Source organism: Ahaetulla prasina, chromosome 2 (assembly GCF_028640845.1).
Source record: "Ahaetulla prasina isolate Xishuangbanna chromosome 2, ASM2864084v1, whole genome shotgun sequence".
Taxonomy (NCBI): domain Eukaryota; kingdom Metazoa; phylum Chordata; class Lepidosauria; order Squamata; family Colubridae; genus Ahaetulla; species Ahaetulla prasina.
The window spans coordinates 22,120,314-22,141,344 of record NC_080540.1 but is presented as its reverse complement, the minus strand read 5'-3'; the positions used below and the strand labels follow the sequence as shown (position 1 = coordinate 22,141,344).

Here is a 21,031-nt window from a genome sequence, read left to right as displayed (position 1 = left end):
AGTTAAGTCACTGGAAGCATATGACTATATGAACCTGCCCATGCTAGTAGCAGTGCTCCAGAGTTTTCATATAGACTTCCTCAAATATAATATTTGCTCTGGATTAACATGAACAATCCTGAAGATTTTATGGGGACATCAAACCCTCCCCTCCATTAAGACACTGAATAGATTAAACCAGGGGTCTCCAACCTTGGCAACTTTAAGCCTGGAGGACTTCAACTCCCAGAACTCCCCAGCCAGCAAAGCTGGCTGGGGAGTTCTGGGAGTTGAAGTCCTCCAGGCTTAAAGTTGCCAAGGTTGGAGACCCCTGGAATAGATTAAACCAAAGTTCTTAATGGGACAGAAAATCTCTCTGCTTCTTCTTGCTCTTGTGTGCATCCAGACATGGAATAATATAAACAATAAAGTCAGCAGGATGACAAACTCACGTATCCAGATTGTGTAAGGAAAAGGGCTGTGTAGAGAAACGGATGTAGCTATGCCGATAGAACCAGATGGTGAGGGGATTCCAATCAGTCACCAAAAACCATTGCCGCAAGTCAAACTTGGTGCCAAAGATGAGCAGGGGTGTCTCGATGTATTTCTGTACCACCCATTTCCCATCCTTGACAATCATGGGGTCGCAGTCCACTAGTTTCACAATTTCCTCTAAGCGGTCCATGCACATGATGCCTGTCGGAATATGTCCTTTATTTATTTGATTTATACCCTGCCTTTCTATATTTATTCATTTACATATTTGCCATTTTCCCACAACAACAATTCTATGAGGTAAGTTGGGATGAGAAAGAGTGACTGGTCTAGAATCACGCAGCTGGCTTTCGTACCTAAGGCAGGATTAGAACTCACAATCTCCTGGTGATTGGTTCAAAGTCACCCAACTAGCTTTCATGACTAAAGTGGGACTAGAACTCACAATCTCCTAATTTCTAGGCCAGTATTTTAACCACTACATGAAACTGGTTCTCTGATGAGTACTTAAGCCAGCGAACAAAACGTTTGAAAGGCAAAAGCAGAGTGTAGAAGATTAAAAACATAAAATCAAAATTAACCCTAAATAAATCATAAAGTAAATTAACAATTAAAAGCATTAAACAAAATACATTTTGTTTAAATGCCTTGTGTATGCCTTTTACTGAATGCCCCATTCATCTTACTGTCTGTAATCATGCACAATCCCAAATCCAGAGTTTGTTACCAGTACAGCATATTATTTACCAATAATCTGGATCAAAAGCTTTGGAAAACCAGATGGCCATGAAGTTGACAAGGCCTAAATTAGGGTTGAATGACATCTGTTGACATTAAGCTTGAATCTATTTTTTGATAAAATATATTTTTTATCTTTTCCCATGATCACTTTTTCCCCAGCAGGATTCCAGGCAAAGATGGCTACAGCTGGCGGGTGTTATACAGAAAATCTTTTTGCTTTCAAATCTGAAGCGCTTCCTAGCCATAGTTATGAATGGCTGAAAAAGAGGCTCTGCGCATGCGCAAGATGGCGCTGCTGTAAAACTCGGGTCGGCGGATTTGAGATCGCCCGGCGGATGGCATCGTCGTGGTCGCTCGTCTAGCTGTTTTCGCCCCCCGGCCCAGTAGACGATCTTCCTCGCAGCCGCGGGAGAGGTCTGTGGACCTTTTAGGACCCGCGGCTGCTGAGAACGGGCCGAGAGGGCGATCGGCGAATGACGGCGGCCATTTTAGATGTCCGGGAGGAGGTGGCGTTTTGGTCGGCGTTCGGTCGGCGTGCCGGCCCCCCCAGCTTTCCCTGGCTTGCTCCCCATTCTTTTCTATCTTAAGGACTCTCCTGTGATTAATAACGGCGATCCCCTCAATATCGGAGGGAGGGGGCGATACCGGAGGTAAGGAGGGCGGTTTGGCCTATTTTTGGCCTGGCTTTCCTGCCACAAGATCTCCCCTGTCGCAAGGACAACTGCGTTCCCGTCGATATCGGAGAGGAGGAGGACGTTTCGGCCTGCCTTTTTGGCCTGGTTTGGCCTGGCTCCCTAATAGCGGCGATGTCGGCCGCCCCCCCCCCCATTCATTGGGGGCTTTGGGACGTATAACATCTGTTGGGCACCTTGTGATCTCTTTGGGAGCTGTTGGGAGTTGTTGGGCTGTATTGGAGTCAGACTGGATTTCTGGGAGCTGCTGGGAGCTGTTGGGAGTTCCATCTGGAGACAGCGATGGACTCGGAAGGCGGCTTGGATGGCAGCTATGGGGCGCCTTCCCCTCCCCCCCCTCTTTTTGGGACCCGGATGTTTTTCTGGACAGATTGTTCTACGTAAGTCCTGGACTATTAGTCCTTGATTATGGACTCACCAGGATTGTACCATGGGTCTGATGGTTAGAGTATATTTTACATCTTATACGTCATATGTTACATCTTATATCCCATTTGTACCATGGAGATTGACTGTCCATTTTTACATCTTATGTCACCTTATATCTGGATCCTAATTAGAGAGCTACTTCAGGAGAACATCTCTGTTAACATCTCTGTCAGTCTGGGACGATCTACTTTCTGCTGACTTTTACTGTTTATTGCATGTGCTATTCTAGATCCGAACTCTTGCGCCTCAGGTGCCCCGCCTCGTGGGGCGGCCTGTTACTACCAAGGCCGGCCTCAATGACGGGTCTTGGGACCCACAGAGGTGGCATAAGAGGAAGAGCCTTTGGGGTTTTTAGATAGGGCATTTTAAGGGGTGGGAGGTAAGGGCGGGTGTTGGGGAAACCCGCCAGTTCTGTGCTGGTAAGTTAATAGGTTCGAAGGTCACGGGGGGGGGTTGTGTTCCGCCTGTTGAGGGTGGTCTTATTTGTACGGTAAGTGGGAGGGGCAGATATGACGGAAGTGGGGGCTCATATCGTTCTATGGGGGCGCACGCTCGATGCTTGCAAGCGATCGCACACCCCGAGCCCTCAGACTTCTCCCGTTTCCCAGATGGTCAAGACCCTCAGAGCCCGGGCCTTCGGCTGATGCTGTGCAACGCACGGTCCGTGGTCAATAAGGCCCCCCTAATTTATGATCTTATTCAGGGGGGTGCCGCGGACCTTATGGGCGTTACGGAGACCTGGTTGGGCGCAGAAGGGGGCGTGCCCCTTGTTCAAATGTGCCCACCGGGTTTCCGAGCATTCCATCAGCCGAGGGCCCAGGGTAGGGGTGGGGGGGTGGCGGTTGTGATTAGAGAGAGTCTTGAGCCGAGAAAGACCACTGTACCTCAGATTGCCGGGTGTGAATCCCTCTTTGTGAGGTGGGGTCATAGATGTCAGATGGGCTTGTTTGTGATGTACCTGGCTCCTTGCGGCGTGACAGCAGCCCTGCCCGAGCTCCTGCTGAGGAGTTTAGTGGTTATCTATACGACAAAATCGTTCAGCTTCGGGACGGCCTGGACCAAAATTGGGTAGATCCAGGTGAGATGTCAGAGAGCCGTCTTGTTGAGACTATTTGAAGCATCTCCCAACTGCTTTGCCAACTCCATCTCTCAAGCTGTTTTGGAGTATTTAATCCACGTCCAGTAGGCTTACCTCTGCCACGAGACTTAGCTCCTGGCTTGACAATCCAGATGTTCCTGTCCCCTTCCATGTCCAACTGTGGGACGACTTTTTGCAGCCGTTGCAAGATATCCTCACAGCGCTCAATGAGGCCCTCTGTCTGCGTCATCTGGGCCCCTTCGCTGCAATGACAAATACTTGACCCAATAGCATAACACAATGCCCTTCCATGGTAGTAACCTGTGCCAGGGAGAAAGAACCTATGGCCTATGGGTGGCAAATGGCTTCTGAGCCCCTAGAAACTGTATGATTGCGCAACATTTGAGGGCAAGCCATTAAGAAACAACAACATAATGTGTAAGCCACCCAGAGTCATGTGTTAGTGAGATGGGTGGCATATATATTTAATAATAAATGAATAAATGAATGAGTGAGTGAACTCATTCATTCATTCATTTCTAACATGTGGAAACAGAACAAAAGAAGAAAATGTATTGTAAACACTGAAAGTTTTTGTTCATCTCCCTCAACAGGAAAACCATTGGAAATAGTCCCATGGCATCATCATGGCACTGTTTCCCTACTGTAGCCCTCGATTGTCAGAAGGCTGCCTATCTAAGCCTGGCTAGGTGGCTCAGTGGCTAAGACACTGAGCTTGTCGATCAGAAAGGTCGGTGGTTCAAATCCCTAGTATAGGTCTCCTGCATGAGCAGGGGGGTTGGACTAGATGACCTCCATGGTCCCTTCCAACTCTGTTACTGTTGAATCTCTTCCCTATTCAGCATGGAAGTATTAGCAAGTATTTGTTTATTTTTATTGTATTTGTTTATTTTATTGTATTTGTTTATATCCATTGCTAAGTGTGGTAGTTGTGAAGAGTGTTGCACCTCATTTTATGACCACAATGTTGTGCCTCGTTTTACGACCATTCTGGCCACCGTTGTTAAGCAAACCCCAGCAGTGATTAAGGGACTCATGCAGTCGTTAAGCCCGTTGACTTTGCTTGTTGGAAAGCGACCGGGAAGATCGCAAACGGGTGATCATGTGACCCCGGGACAGTGCAACCATCATAAATACATGCCAGTGGCCAAGCACTTGAATTTTGATCAGGAAAATCATAGAAAGACAAGGGATTGCAACTGATTGGTACACAAGATCTGTGCGGAAATGAATAGATTAACTCTAAGAATAAAAGATAAAGAGGAATCGGTGGATTTCAAGAAATAGGAAAGATTTTACGTATGATTAGAAAAGAGATATGAATAAAAGATGATAGATAAACAATGTTAATAATGGAAAATTAAATGAGGGAAATGACAAAAAAGAAATAGAAATCCAGATTGCGCCAGAGTAAATGGAAAAGGGGGATGGGGGGGGGGGGAAGGAAAGAAGATTATAAATATAAATGTACAATTATGAAATGATAGATTGGGTAAATTGGAAAAGACCTGAAAAGAAAGTATATAATATTAGAAAATTGGAGTTGCTTGGTTACCAAATAAGGGAAATATTATACAACAAAGAAGAAAGAAAGAAGAGAGGAATAGAGGGTAAGATAGAGGAGGTGAAGGAGAGAGAGGGAGGGAAGGAAGGGGAAGGAGAGGAAGATAGGATAGGAGAGAAGAGTATGGTAGAAGGTGAGAAAGGAGGGAAGGAGGAGGGAGAGGAGGAGGAAGAAGGTAGGAAAGGCGAGGAGGGAGGGAGGGGAAAGAGGAGAAGACAGCTTGTTGTGAAATGAAGGAAAAGAAATGGTAGAAGAGCAACCCCAAATGTAATTAAAGTGTTTTATCTTTGTGCTTTCTTCAGAAAAAATATGTATGATTATCTATGGACAAGAAATGTACATTTACAATATGTATATAAAAAAATAAAAAATAAAAAACTTTTTTCAAAAAAATAATAATTTTTGGATCAGTTGACCATGGGGATGTTGCAACCATCATAAGGGCGAAAATCAATCATATATCACTTTCTTCAGTGCTGTTTTAGCTTTGAACGGTCATCTAAGCATGTGGTTGTTAAGCCGAGGGCTACTTGTACAGTTGCAAGAATGAGGTCTATGGCAGGGGTCTCCAACCTTGGTCCCTTTAAGACTTGTGGACAAAACTCCCAGAGCTTTGTTGGCTGAGGGACTCTGGGAGTTGAAGTCCACAAGTCTTAAAGGGACCAAGGTTGGAGACCCCTGGTCTACGGGTTTGCAGAAAGTGGTGGTTTTTCCCCCTAAAAAAGTCCAAACATTTGTGCTTACTGGGCTATCTGATAGTAGCTGTGCAGGAAGTCCTGCCAGTGTCCTTTCGACAGCTGCAAAGCAGACCCAGAGTCTCTGTCGATGTCCTGGTGTTTCAGGCTGCTCAAGTGCTCCTCACAAGCATGTATTGCTGTCTCAATCAGCTGGGCTGAGAAATTGGCCCCTTTCTTGTGGCGGATGCGATGCTTGGCTTCTAGAAGGAGAGATTATTGACCCAGCAATCCTGGGTATGTGACAAGGGAGAGCCTGAGCACTAGTGTCCAAGGGAGGGTGAGGGGCAAAAAAGCAAACAGGTAGAAGATACAAGCACACACACACACAACACTCTGTAACTAAATATTTCAACTCAGACTTGACTCCTGATGAATGCCTAGATTTCATTTTGTTACATCTACAAAAGGGTCAAACTACATTATAGATCACAATACCACGTTCCCCATCTTGCTCTACTTCAGGGGTGTCAAACTCAAGGCCCAGGGCCTGGATCCGGCCCACGGGATGCTTAGATCTGGCCTGCGGGGCTGCCCTGGAAACAGTGAAGGACCGGCTTGCGGTGCCTCTGGCAGCAAAAATGAAGCTTGCAAGAGCCATGGGTGGCCCTCCCGAGCTCTGTTTTGGTTGGCAGAGGGTTGCAGGAGGCCGTCGCAGCCGAAAACGGAGCTTGGGAGCCCATTTTCGCTGGCAGAGTGCTTAGGCCACCACTGGCATTCTGGACACAAGGGACGTCAAGCTGGCCACACCCAACCTGGTCACACATACCCCTGCCTACCCCCCCGAGGTCAAACACAACCCTGATGCGGCCCCTCAATTAAATCGAACTTGAGACCCCTGCTCTGGAGCATGCAGCAGTACTGGTAACTCTGCCTTAAAGCCACTGCATTTTTTTAAATTTAATTTTGTCATAACAGTATACATAAATATTGTCATAAGTAAAAAACATATCATGAATATATATATATATATATATATATATATATATATATATATATATATATATATATATATATATATATATGTTTTTTTTATATGGCTGTAAACCGCCCTGAGTCCCTAGGGAGATAGGGCGGTATAAAAGTGTGAATAATAAATAAATAAATAAATAAAATGACCGATCCAAACTAGACTGAGAAAATACGACTTCAGTAACAGAGTTGTCAACGCCTGGAATTACCACTGCCTGACTCTGTGGTTTCTTCCCCAAATCCCAAAACTTTACTTAGATTATCTACTGTAGACCTCACCCCATTCCTAAGAGGTCTATAAGGGACGTGCATAAGCAAAGCATAGCATCCCTGTCCTAATGTTTTCTTTTATTCATACCCTTTACATGTGTTTATAATTATGTTTACACTTGTATCTGTCATAAAATACATCCTTGAGAAAATAAATAAAAATAAATGAATAAAATAAAAAGATTCCTGGGCCTCAGTTATGGAAAATAGGTGGAGGAAGTAATGTTTAAAGGAAAGGAAGCAGGAGCTTTTCTGAGTCAAGGGGATTAGAATGATGCAAGCAGTAAGATGACATAACTTTGCTTTTCGTTGCATTGTGTGTGATATTGCATTGCACTGCAATATCACACATAAGTCTCAGGGACTGGAGCTGGTAGTGTCATCATCCTAACAAAAGCATCAAGAACCTGTGAATATTGTTGCAAGGAAGCAAGGGTATAAGGCTTCAAACTAAAAAAATAATAATAAACCCTGAATTTCGGATCAGTTCTTGCTTTATTGTTATTATTATTATAAAATGGACAGCTAACATCAAAAACATCATTAAAAAAGGACAACAAAGAATGTTCTTTCTGTGCCAACTCTGAAAGCTCAAACTGCCCAAGGAGTTGCTGATTCAGTTCTACAGAGGAATTATTGAGTCTATGCACCTCTATAACTGTCTGGTTCGGTTCTGCAACCCAAGAAAAACACAGACTTCAGAGGATAATTAGAACTGCAGAAAAAATAATTGCTACCAACCTGCCTTCCATTGAGGACCTGTATACTGCACGAATCAAGAAGAGGGCCGGGAAAATATTTACAGATCCCTCACATCCTGGACATAAACTGTTTCAACTACTACCCTCAAAAGCAGCTATAGAGCACTGCACACCAGAACAACTAGACACAAGAACAGTTTTTTCCCGAAGGCCATCACTCTGCTAAACAAATAATTCCATCAACACTGTCAAACTATTTACTGAATCTGCACTACTATTAATCTTCTCATAGTTCCCATCACCAATCTCTTTCCATTTATGACTGTATGACTATAACTTGTTGCTGGCAATCCTTATGATTTATATTGATATATTGACCATCAATTGTGTTGTAAATGTTGTACCTTGATGAACGTATCTTTTCTTTTATGTACACTGAGAGCATATGCACCAAGACAAATTCCTTGTGTGTCCAATCACACTTGGCCAGTAAAAATTCTATTCTATTCTATTCTATTCTATTCTATTCTATTCTATTCTATTCTATTCTATTCAAAACAGTACAATCAGAGGTGGGTTTCAGCAGGTTCTGACCAGTTCTGGAGAACCGGTAGTGGAAATTTTGAGTAGTTTGGAGAACCGGTAGTAAAAATTCTGACTGGCCCCACCCCCATCTATTCTCCCTTCTCAGCTGATCAGAAGGGAATGAGGATTTTGCAGTAACCTTCCCCTAGAGTGGGGAGGGAATGGAGATTTTACAGTATCTGTCCCCTGCCCCGCCCACCAAGCCTCACCCACCAAGCCACACCCACAGAACGGGTAGTAAAAAAATTTGAAACCCACCACTGAGTATAATAGAGAAAAGAGGGCATCAGGAGTTGAACGTTTCGGGGGGCAAATTTATTAACAATTAGCACAGAATTCTCCACAAGTAACAGTGACTAGTGTGCTATCAAAACAAAAACAAACTACCTGGAATAAGTTAGCTAACTTTCTGAGTTGATATTTTGCTTTGAAAATTCAAAACTTATTAAAGTAGGCTTTTAAGAAAATTGGATGTACCTGTAACAGATATATTCATGGTCATAAGCAAACTCTTCCCGAACTCAGAAGTGGATTATTTTAGACATAAAAGTAGCCCAAACAGTGGCAACTATTTATTTATAAAATGAAAAGAGGTACTTCTTGGACCTTAGGCTATAGTGTCCACCAGGGCTATATCTTCTGAATTTGAAATAATTTTGTCTCAGATTACATCAAAGTCCCCGGTATGGTTCCAACACCCCAATTTCACAACCAAACTTCTTTTTAAAATAATTCTCAGCTCGGTAGCAGAATAATAACTCTATTTCCTTGATCTAATTAGACCTGGGCAAACCAAGATTGCACCAAGGTAGCTGAAATGCATTTTTACTGGCATTCACAATAAGGAAAATGAGATAAAATCCTTCAAATGATTCTGGGAAGGTAACAAAACATCATTCAGATACAGGAAACATAGCCTTTCTGCACTCCAGTTGCGCTGCTCTGATTCACAACTAGAATTCAAACACATAAAATAGCCAGAACATAAAGACTATTCCCTTACAGGATGCAATCATTTTGAAGCATTAAGAAAAGTAATGAGACAAAAAGCATTTAAAACTCTTGGGCTTCTCACCATTTGTCCTGCCCCATGAAGTCCAGTCTTTCAGGCTTTCTATAGACTGATGAGAGATTATAGTGCTTTAATTCTCCCAGATTTTCCACTAGCTGCACCCACCTGGAGATCCTGGACCACTTAGGAACTCATTCTGATTTTCATCCAGCGCTGTCAGAAAAGTTGGCTTCTTCCAGTAACGTTTCACCACTATTTTGAGAAGGCTCCTGGCTGCAGTGAGATGGAAGTCCTCTACCATAAAAAGCAGAAAGGCATGTAATTCCTAGCAAAGCAGTTATTTCTGTTTCTAAACTTGCTTCATCCTAAGAATTTAAGAGCACTGGTGCACAAGCCATAGTCAGCAAACTACACGTGACTCTCACATGTAAGATGGGGCTTTTTTTTCCTCTTCCCCTGGGATTCAAAAGGAGTTTCTGTCCATTTTTCTAATTAATCTACTGACCAGTGTGATTATCTGGCTGGTGGGAAACAGATTGCTGATGACTGGTTGTTGTGAATACTGCTTACCAATAAAAGCATGCTTTTCATCTTTAGCTCCAAGACGATAACATCGTGGGAAAAATGTATCTGCATCAGCCTGGTCAAACCATGGCAGGTTACGCAGGTTAAGACACAACCCTACCTGAGAGAGAGGATATAGCAACAGCAATAGCACTTAAAATTATACATGGCTTGACAGTGCTTTACAGCACTCTCTAAGTGGTTTACAGAGTCAGCCCCCAATAATCTGGGTTTGACCTCAGACGGATGGAAAGCTGAGTCAGGATCGAACTCCTGGCAATGGGCAGAGTTAGCCTGCAATTCTGCATTCTAACTACTGCACCTCCAGAACTCTTAACAAATAGATACTTCTGTGTGGTCCAGATGTTTATGTAACGGTCCTCTGCTCACCTTAGTAGTGAAGGTCCCTGCCTTGGCATAGTGATTCATCATCTGGTCCTTGCGCAGGCTGCGACAATCAATCACATCTCGCCGATTGGTCCAGATGAAGTAGGGGATCTGGTTACGAACCAACCTTGACTGCCAATGAAAGACGGCAAAAAGGAGCAGCGGGTAAAGACAAAGGACAGAAGTGTAATAATGAGAAATCGTGTCAAAATTGTTTGAAAATCAGTAGGGGATAATAAAGAGTTCAATGGCAAATAATTGTAAGAATTCACAATAAATGAGTGTCAAGTGAAAAGAGAAACTGGATTTATAAACACACATAGATGGATAAAGATGCCCAGCAACTCCATTCTTTACAGCATGCTAAATCTAAATTCCAATCTGAGTTAGATTTTTGTGGTTTTAGTGCAGGGGTTCCATCACACACACACACACACACACACACACACACAGTGGTCTGCCAAACTGGAAAGCTTGGGAATGGCTGGTTTAGCAGGAGTTAGATTTTTGTGGCTTAGTCCCCAACCCCAGAGCTGCAGGCCACTACTGAGCCGCAGCCTGTTTGGAACTGAGCCACACAAGCACATGCAGCTCCATTTGCACAAGAGGTAGGCGCTCACACTTGTGCATGCCTGCCACTCACACAGAACCATCCTCTACCCCGCCCCCCCCCCCGGTGGTCTGCCAAACTAGAAAGGTTGGGGACTGCTGGCTTAGCGTGTTTTGGGACTCGGTTGGGTTAGTTTATTATTTAATATATTGTGTAAAATCTAGAATTAACCCATTAAATTCAGTAATCAAATTAAGCACTACATGAATGCGATCAAAGGATGTTGTGCCTTGGATCGAGAGAGTCCTATTGGCTTGTGATACCATTGGGGTCTGTTTGCTCTCTAAGGCAACTTACCTCTCAGGGCTTCTGTGCAAAATAAATTTGATGGGAAAAGGAGAACCAAGTAGACTGCTCCTATGTTATGGGGAGGAAAATGGAATACACAGTAATAAAGTGAAGTGTTTAAAGGGCAGATCACTCTGGTACCCCAAACTAACCATGAGGTTATAGATACCATCAGTATCATCCTGCTCATCTTCATCTTCCTCATCTGTCATATGGGGAAAAAATGAATAAAAATTAGAAAGAAAGAGCTGTTGTACAATGGACATACAGGTAGCCTTCGAATTACCACCTACTGTATTTTTCGCCTAAAAGAGGGTGGAAATTTGGGTGCGTCTTATACACCGAATGTAGCCCCGCCCACCCGCCGGCCCCCACCCTTTGGCCTCCACGTGTCCTCTCAAACGGAGAGCCTCTCAAACAGCCTCCAAAAGCTCCTTTTGCAAAGGAGCTTCTCTTTGCAAAAGCAGCCTCTCAAACGGAGCTTTCGGAGGGTGAAAAAGCAAGGCGCAGATGCCAAAATGGCAATCTGGAACAGCTACTGCCTTGTTGGACCGGTTCTGCGCTTCTCCTGCTGTACTCACTGGAATGCCTTGCGACGATCAGCTCCATTTTTAAAGCAGCGTATCTATCTGCCCCAACGAGGCGCGCGTGAGAGTAGCGAGCATGCACGTGCTCACAACCAGCGAACCTGTTGCTAAAGTTCACCTCTGGGAACAGCTGATTGGGGGTATTCTGGGAGGCCGACCCACCCACCAATCAGCTGCTCGTGCTGAGTCAGGCTAACATGCTGAAGCTGACCAGACTGTTTGCTAAGAACGCTAGCCAGATGAATACCGATGGATGTCGGTAGGCAGAGCCAGAATTTTTTTTTTCTTATTTTCCTCCCCCAAAACTAAAGTGCGTCTTATACTCTGGAGCGTCTTATACTCCGAAAAATACGGTACTTCATTTAGTGACTTTTCAAAATTACAACAGCACTTTAAAAAGTGACTTACGACCGTTTTTTACACTTATGACCGTTGCAGCATCCCAGTCTGTGGATCAAAATTTGTATGCTCGTGAGCTGGTTCATATTTATGGCAGTTGCAGTATCCCCGAATCATCAGATGTACTTAAAGTTATTCACACACAGCTTCCCCATTTTGGCTTTCGTTTTGTAAAATAAAATTTGTAAAAGAAATGATGATATGGTGTACTATGTCATGTGTTATTGTCCATTTGAGGTTGTATTTACCTACTTTTAAAAACTGCTAAGGACCAGATTGTTTTTACTATGTTCTGATACATAAAACCATGGAACTCAAAGAGGGTGGATTTTCTTTTTCATGATTGTAAATGTACAATCATGAACAAACAACAAATATCCTTTTCCAAAGAACTTCTCTCTCCAAGGTGAAATTTATTTCTACGGCAAGGGAGGTTATTTTAGCATTAGCACATGTTTACAGAATGCCCTTCCAATCAGTCTTTGGCCTGTATAATTCATCAGACCTTGAGTGGTGTTTTACTTCTTTTAACTTTTTGTTAAACAAACATGAAATCATTGAATAAGAAGGGACATAAAGTCCCAAAGGTGCTTTTTTTCAAGAGGCAACTGGACTTTCAGATTTTTCTTTGAAGACGTTTTGCTTCTTATCCAAGAAACTTCTTCAGCTCTGACTGGACGGTGGGGAATGGAAGGCTTTGCAGACAGCTGGTCATTTGTATTTTTTTAGTGAGTTGTTGAGGCCACCTGGAGGTTTATTTGTGTTGTAAGGGCTGCCTGAGTGGTGCAAATGGGTGTGGAGCCTTCTTGGAACTGTTGAAAGGACTGTGTTGTAGATTGGAGATAGTTGATGTTATATCCCTCTCCTTCTGTTGAGAGAGGGCTGTTCAGTTTTGACATACATAGCTTCTTTGACCCCTCTTTCAAACCAGCGGCCTTCTCTGTCCAAAATGTGGACTTTGCTGTCTTCAAAAGAATGGCCTTTATCTTTTAAATACAGATGAACTGCTGAATCTAGTCCTGATGGGTTTGTTCTCCTATGTTGTGCCATGCGTTTATGAAGTGGTTGTTTTGTTTCCCCAATGTACTGATCTGCACATGGCTCACTGCATTGTATTGCATATACCACGTTGCTCAGTTTCTGTCTCGGTCGTTTATCTTCAACAAGTCACTAAAAGAATGCAAATGACCAGCTGTCTGCAAGGAGCATTAATCCTTCCATTCCCAACCATCCGGTCAGAGCTGAAGAAGCTTCTTGGATGAGAAGCGAAACCTCTTCAAAGAAAAAACCAGAAAGTCCAGTTGCCTCTTGAAAAAGCACCTTTGGGACAAACTTGAACTAGATCAGGGGTCACCTACCTTTCAGACCTCAGGGACCACTAAATTCATAATTTTAAATCCCGAGGACCACTAATATGAATTTTTTAAAAAGATAAATAGTATTTAGTGCAATATAAAAAATGCAAATAATTTTTCTGCGGACCACCAAAATTTTCTTGCGGACCACTAGTGGTCCATGGACCGCTGGTTGTTGACCACTGATCTAGATGACTGAGAATCCCCATAGACATCAAGGGACAGAAAGGTAGTCCTTGACTTATGACCACAAATGCGACCAGAAGTTATGTTGCTAAGCAAGGTGGTTGTTAAGGGAGTTGCATCCAATTTTATGATCTTCTTGGCCCCAGTTGTTACATGAATCACTACAGCTGTTAAGTGAATCATGCACATGTTAAGCAAATCCAATTTTCCCCATTGACTTTTCTTGTCAAAAGCCGCTGAGAAGATTGCAAATGGCAATCACATGCTCTGGGACACTGCAACCGTTGTAAATACGTGCCAGTGGCTAAGCGCTCAAATTCTGATCATGTGACCACAAGGATGCTGTGACAGTCCTAAGAGCAAATCGGAATCGGTTGTAAGTCACTTTTTCAGTGACAGTCTAACTTTGAATGGCCACTCAACCAATGTTTGTAAATCAAGGACTAAAGAGCTATTGTCAGCCTCCACTCCAATCCTCACATATTTTTTGTACAATTTATATTCAGTAGTTAGAATGTAAAAGGGTTCTTTCTGTAATGTAAAATAGTTAAGGATAGAAGATGTATCATTGCTCCATACAGGGTAAGGGAAGAGGGCCCTTTAAGAGTGTCATCTGACATAACAGTGGGGGAGGGGTGATTAACGGCTGAATGTTAAGAGCGCGGGCTTTTTCAACAGACACTGCATTCCTGAGATGATTAACAGCTAGAGACCGGCGGAAGAAGATTACCACGGGGCCCGAGAAGGAGCTGGCATTGGACCAGATTAGCCTGACCTCCTGAGGAGAGGAGGGACAAATGGGGGGATATGAAATGTTAGCCATATTTTGTCTCAGATCCAACTTTATACTGCTGCAATCAAGATGTACCTAGTAAAAGTACTTTTCTTTATTTTCAAATGAAGTCAAGGTGTATTCTTTCCTAGATATAATCAGAGGCAGCCCGACAGCTATGTTGGCGCAGTGGTTAAAATGCATTATTGCAGGCTAACTCTGACCACAGCCTGGAGTTTGATCCTTATGGGGCTGAAAGTTGACTCAGCCTGCCATCCTTCAGAGGTCGGTAAAATGAGGACCCAGGTTTTGGGGGGCAATAGGCTAAAGCACTATGAAGCGGTATATAAGTCTAAGGGCTATATTGCTAAGTGCTATCTTCCATTCTTTAAAAAGAAAGCAGTTGTACACGTAGGTCTGCAGGAAGAATAAGCTTAAACAGGAAAGGAAATCCAGTGGGGATGTTGGTGTTTGAGTCTTACAGTCATCAGTTACATCACTGTCATCACCATCTTCATCAGCTTCGCCATCAGGGAAACGGTCCCGCTTAGTGACAGCTTTCGGCATCTTTGGGAACTTCCTCTCCACCCAGCCTCTGACAAGAAGTTGCCTTCGTATGATGGGGTACGGACCATGGACCATGAAGATCTTCCTTTGCTATGAGTTGGCAGAACAATTAAGAGGATTAGCTACTTTGCACTGCAGGAGGAAGACCAAGTGGCGCTTAAGGGCAATGTTCCAAAAACAAAGGAAAGGTTTCAATGGCAGAATAACAAGAGTTGGAAGGGACCTTGGAGGTCTTCTAGTCCAACCACCTGCTCAAGCAGAAAACCTTATACCAGGAGTCCCAAACCCCTGGCCCATAGTCCACTACTGGGCTACGGCCTATTTGCAACTGGGCCACACAAGTGGCAGGCTGGCATGCATGTACAGCTCAACTTATACGAATGGCGGGCCTGGCTCCCCTCTTCCCCTCTCCCACCAGGCTGCCAAGCTGCAAAGATTGGGATTGCTGCCCTATTGTTCTGTCCCCCCTCGCCTCTGTCCGAGCGATGGCTTAATTAGCCGGCACTATCAGCTCTGGCAGCAAACTAGCGAGTGTCTGCCAAGTGTCTCTATTATCTCCCTCGACACTGATGAGTCACCCAGGAACAAACTTCAGTTCTTACTTAATCAGTTGATTTGCCTGCTACGAAGAAGCACAGCAGCTCTTGCTGCCTTTATAACCCGGGGGGTGTGGCTCTATGACTCTATGACTTCCTAGGCCTGCCCACCCCTGCTTTTGTTGTTCCCGCCTCTCCTGCCTACGAAACCTAGGGTCCAGCCAGGCCTGATTGCCATCAGCTGGGTCTGGAGGTGTGGCCTGGGGGGGGAAGAGTCAGGGGATGGAGGCCTCATTATCTCCTCCACCTGGCCTGCCTCTGGCTCCTGGAACTGAGCCAGGGAAGCCGGTGCTCCCGAGGTAAGTCCTGATGGCCCTTCCCCCTCACTTTCCAAGTCACTTTCTGGCAGGGGGCCCGGCTCGGGTGGGGGCGCAGACACAACACCTATACCATATCAGACAAATGGTTGTCCAATCTCTGCTTCAAAACCTGCAGTGTTGGAGCACCCACAACTTCTGAGGGAAGCCATTCCACTGATTAATTGTTCTCGCTGTCAGTAAATTTCTCCTTAGTTCTACGTTACTTCTCTCCTTGATTAGTTTCTATCTATTGTTTCTTGTCCTGCCTTCTCGTGCTCTGGAAGATAGGCTGACTCTCTTTTCTTTGTGGCAGCCCCTGAGATATTGGAACCCTGCTATCATGTCACCCCTGGTCCTTTTTTTTTCATTAAACGGGACATACCCATTTCCTGCACATGTTCTTCATATATTTTAGCCTCCAGTCCCCTAATTATCTGTTGATCTTCTCTGCACACTGAGGTAGATCTAGGACAGGGGTCTCCAACCTTGGCAACTTTACGACTTGTGGACTTCAAGTCCCAGAATTCCTCAGCCAGCACATGCTGGCTGAGGAATTCTGGGAGTTGAAGTCCACAAGTCGTAAAGTTGCCAAGGTTGGAGACCCCTGATCTAGGGAATGGGACCTAAGGAGGCAAATTTAGTCGAAATCATTACCTTGATGGCTCTCTCCACATACTGTCTGGCTTGCTTGAGGCGATCTGAATTGAAAGAAAAGGTGACATTGATGCTGCGTTGTGTGCACCCATCTATCAGTGAAGCTGTATATCCTAGGATGGAAAAAAAAAGAAAAAGAAGCAAAATTTGCTTTCTTAGCCTTACAACTCCCAAACTCATTTCGTGCCATGGGACTAGTATCAATTTTGACCCTTGAGCTATTGATTGTTAGTGCCTTATATAGTTCCATGTTGTCCCAAGCATTGTTCATCACCTATGTACAGCAAAAGGGAGGGCCTTCTCTGTGGAGGCTCCTGCCCTCTGGAATGAGCTGCCTCCAGGGATACGTCAACTCCCTGACCTCCGGACCTTTCGACGCAAGCTAAAGACCTTTTTGTTTCATCACACGGGGCTGGCTTAATGTAGTTTAATGTGGGTTTTATTATAGTTTTAGTCTGTTTTGGCCTAATTGAATGAGCTTTTTAAAATATTCTTAAATTTTTGTGAGATTTGTCTTTTATTTGGCTGTAAACCGCCCTGAGTCCTTCGGGAGAAGGGCAGTATATAAATTGAATAAATAAATAAATAAATAAATAAATAAAACCAAGGAGTCATATGGAATTTGGGGTGATATCAGTATGCTGCTGATGTTCAATTAAGGAAGTTACTAACCAATGAAGAAAACAATTAGAACCCTATGAACTGGATAATGAGATGGATCCAAACAAGGACAAAGTAATGTAAAAGCATTTCCGTTTCACAGGATGCTCCATTATAGATTTTTAAAGATTGGATTGGTTTTTTAAGAAGAGTTTGGAAGAGAATGGTATAGGAGCTCCTGCTTGGGCAGGGGGGTTGGACTAGAAGGCCTCCAAGGTCCCTTCCAACTCTCTTATTCTGTATTCTGTAAAGTCACCATTTTGGAAAAAAGAAACTTTACCAGTATAATTAAACAAGAGATTGCTCAACACATACTGTATATGTCAAAAGCTTTCAGCTTATCTGTCAGACTTTATCTGAAGCCATATTCCCTTTGCTTTGTTTCTTAGTTGCCAAACATATGGAGGGAGAGGGGACCAATGGAGTGTCAAATGTTTTCTTCTAACGTGCCAGACATAACAGCGATAGGGCTGGTGGGTACCAAGATCATCTCAACGAGCATTCATAACAGCCAGGTAAGGAGGGAGCAGCTGAGAAGTCTGCCACCTTACCTGGTTGGTCAACATGATCTGTGACACTGGGTGGGGATATCTGTTCTTTTAATTATACCAAACCACGGGAAATATTTAGAGTTGGATTCACACCTGAATGTGCCAATAGGATATACCCAATAAAGGAGATCTTTGAGAAAAGCTACAGCCTCAGAGTCCTGAATTGATTGGGATCATTGCTCGGAACCATGACATTATCTCAGAAGGGTCCCAACAAACATAATGGATCCTTATCACATTACTATTGTTTATTGATAATGTACAGGTAGTTCTGAGTTAATGTTAGTAATTGGGACTGGGACCTCCATCCCCAAATGGAGTGATTGTAAAACCAGTTCCAGTTGTGGTTGTTAAGCAAATCCTTTGTGTGCTTGTTAGGCATGACATCATGCGACTGTCAATTGTGATCCCCGTGCTTATTGGATTGGTGACAAAGGGTCGTATGATTGTAGGACGCTGTGAACATTATGAGTTGGTTGCCAAACACCTGAATTACAAACATGTGACTACAGGTAGTCCTCAACTTACAACCACAATTGAGCCCAAAATTTACTTTGCAAAGTAAATTTTATAATGCCTTGGTAAGGCCACACTTGGAATATTGCATCCAGTTTTGGTCGCCACGATGTAAAAAAGATGTTGAGACTCTAGAAAGAGTGCAGAGAAGAGCAACAAAGATGATTAGGGGACTGGAGGATAAAACATATGAAGAACGGTTGCAGGAACTGGGTATGTCTAGTTTAACGAAAAGAAGGACTAGGGGAGACATGATAGCTGTGTTCCAATATCTTAGGGGCTGCCACAAAGAAGAGGGAGTCAGGCTGTTCTCCAAAGCACCTGAGGGTAGAACAAGAAGCAATGGGTGGAAACTGGTCAAAGAAAGAAGCAACTTAGAACTAAGGAGAAATTTCCTGACAGTTAGAACAATTAATAAGTGGAACGACTTGCCTTCAGAAGTTGTGAATGCTCCAACACTGGACATTTTTAAGAAAATGTTGGATAACCATCTGACTGAGATGGTGTAGGGTTTCCTGCCTGGGCAGGGGGTTGGACTAGAAGGCCTCCAAGGTCCCTTCCAACTCTGATGTTATGTTATGTTATATGTTATGTTATGTTATGTTATGTTATGTTATGTTAAGTAAGAAGTTTGTTAAGTGAGTTTTGCTCTATTTTCTTGTCACATTTGTTAAGTGATTCATCATAGTTGTTAAGTTAGTAACACGGTTGTTAAGTGAAACTGGTTTCCCCATTGACTTTGCTTGTCAGAAGGTTGCCAAAGGTGATCATATGACCCCCGGGGCACTGCAAGTGTCATAAATGTGAGTCAGTTGTCAAGCATCCAAAAGTAAATCATGTGACCTTGGAGATGGTGCAATGGTCATAAGTATGAAAAATAGTCATAAGTCACTTTTTTCCAGTGCTGTTGTAACTTCAAAAGGTCACTAAGCGAACTGTTATAAGTCAAGGACTACACCTGTGTAGCGATTCTGCAATGGCCTCAGTTATGAGAACCCATCATAAGTCACCTTACTCAGTGCTGTTTTAATTTTGAATTATGGTTAACCAAGGACTAACTGTATTTTAATCTGTCTCACATGTAAACTATCTGCCTAACCATCTTGTTTTCTCTCTACCTCATCCTGATTTAAATTCTGCATCACTTAGCTCAGGGGTGTGAAACTCAAGGCCTGAGGGCCAGATCCGGCCCACAGGGTGATTAGATCTGGCCCACGGGGCCGCCCTGGAAACAGCAAAAGCCGCCGGTGCCTCTGCCAACAAAAATTGAATTCGGGAGGGAAAACGGAGCACGGGAGCCTGTTTTCGCTGGCAGAGCACTTAGGTCACCACAGGTGCCCCTGACACGAGTGACATTGAGCTGCCCCCCCACCCCTGCCTCCCCCCCCCCAAGGTTAAGCACAACTCCAATGTGGCCCTCATTGAAATCAAATTTAACACCTTTGGCTTAGCCCATTCTATACATTTGATGAAACAAACTACAGTTCACCAAAGCTTATGCTTTTTAACAAACTTTGAGAGCCTAAAAAGAAGCTACCAAAACCTCAGCTGATTATATATTTACCCCCAAGATCAACAGCAACCTGCTTTTGGCAACCATTGGCTGTGAAAAACAGGCAGAAGCCAATGACTTTACTCACCATCTGATAGAAAAATAGAATGCAGAGCTAGGTGAGTCATAGATTTAATTTAGCAGAATTCTCCTGATGTCCTTAATCGGAATGTGGTAGCTGACGTAGATGAAGAACAGCTTAAAACCTTAAAGCTTTTCCTAAGGGCTTCAACTACTAACATCTTTTGCCTTTTCCTAACTCAGGCATTATTACTAAACAGAGCATCACGCCTGCGGTTTGCATTGCTCATACTAAATAGGATCTGGCAGGATCCTGGCCACTTACCTTCTGGCTTGTATCTGCTAGTATGTGATGCAGTCGATGACTGGTGCATACGTTCGACACTGCAGGACACATCTCCATCCGGCTTTAATCTACTAACTGAACTCATTTAGATAAAATATTTTTTTTTAAGGTAAATGTTCGCACGGAACAAAGAATGTTTCTACTGCACATATAAAAAAAGAAGGCCTTGAGCACTTCTACCTCCTGTGGTAATTAAAAAAACTGAACCAAAATATTGATATCCCAAAGAATCTTTGCTACTATGGTGAAACAACAGGTTCAGACTTTTAGGATTTTAAAACAAAAAAATCCCCCAAAGGCGCTCAGCCCATCATGATATTATCCCATGTACAGCATTTTTAATAATATATGATTTGGGGGTTTATTGTTTGCTTTTTTGCTGTACGCCACTCAGTCACATTGTTTGAAGGCCATATCACATTTTTTCCCCTTATTGTCAGATATGGGCTCATGGAGTTTGAGCCCAAACAATTCTTGTTGTTGTGGAGAGAGAAAAAAAAAATGAAAGGATTTTCTGTCGTAGGCTGCTTCAAGGTCCTTGAGAAAAAGCAAGGTAGAAATCTAGCAAATGAATATATAAATCAATAAATCTTAATTTAAGTTGGAGGAGATGCTCCCTCACCTCCTCTTCTAAGTCTTTTTCTCCTTTCTGTGTCATTATCTCCTTCTCCTTTACACTTCAGGCCTGCCTGCAAGAAACCAAATTTATGCATTTTTTTTTTTATCCAAAGTTCTCTGGATAGCTTGGAAAACTATTTAAAACATTTAAAATGTCTAAAAACATGTTTTTAAACAATCCCAAAATATATAGAATATCAAATTCATTCAAATACGGTATAATTAACAGA

General features: G+C 43.3%; 1 protein-coding gene across 1 annotated transcript in view; it reads right to left on the bottom strand.

Annotated features, from left to right (window-relative positions):
- The window catches only part of TTLL3 (tubulin tyrosine ligase like 3), a 32,416-nt gene extending 12,148 nt beyond the window's left edge, over positions 1-20,268 (bottom strand). The window contains exons 1-10 of the mRNA XM_058167738.1: positions 20,151-20,268; positions 16,538-16,632; positions 14,904-15,078; positions 11,275-11,327; positions 10,228-10,356; positions 9,844-9,958; positions 9,439-9,567; positions 5,744-5,936; positions 3,529-3,677; positions 432-675 (exon numbers count right to left, since the gene is read on the bottom strand). Coding sequence (XP_058023721.1) covers positions 432-675; positions 3,529-3,677; positions 5,744-5,936; positions 9,439-9,567; positions 9,844-9,958; positions 10,228-10,356; positions 11,275-11,327; positions 14,904-15,078; positions 16,538-16,632; positions 20,151-20,268 — 1,400 coding nt within the window. The remainder of the gene's footprint in view (positions 1-431; positions 676-3,528; positions 3,678-5,743; positions 5,937-9,438; positions 9,568-9,843; positions 9,959-10,227; positions 10,357-11,274; positions 11,328-14,903; positions 15,079-16,537; positions 16,633-20,150) is intronic.
- Between the last annotated feature and the right edge of the window lie 763 nt (positions 20,269-21,031).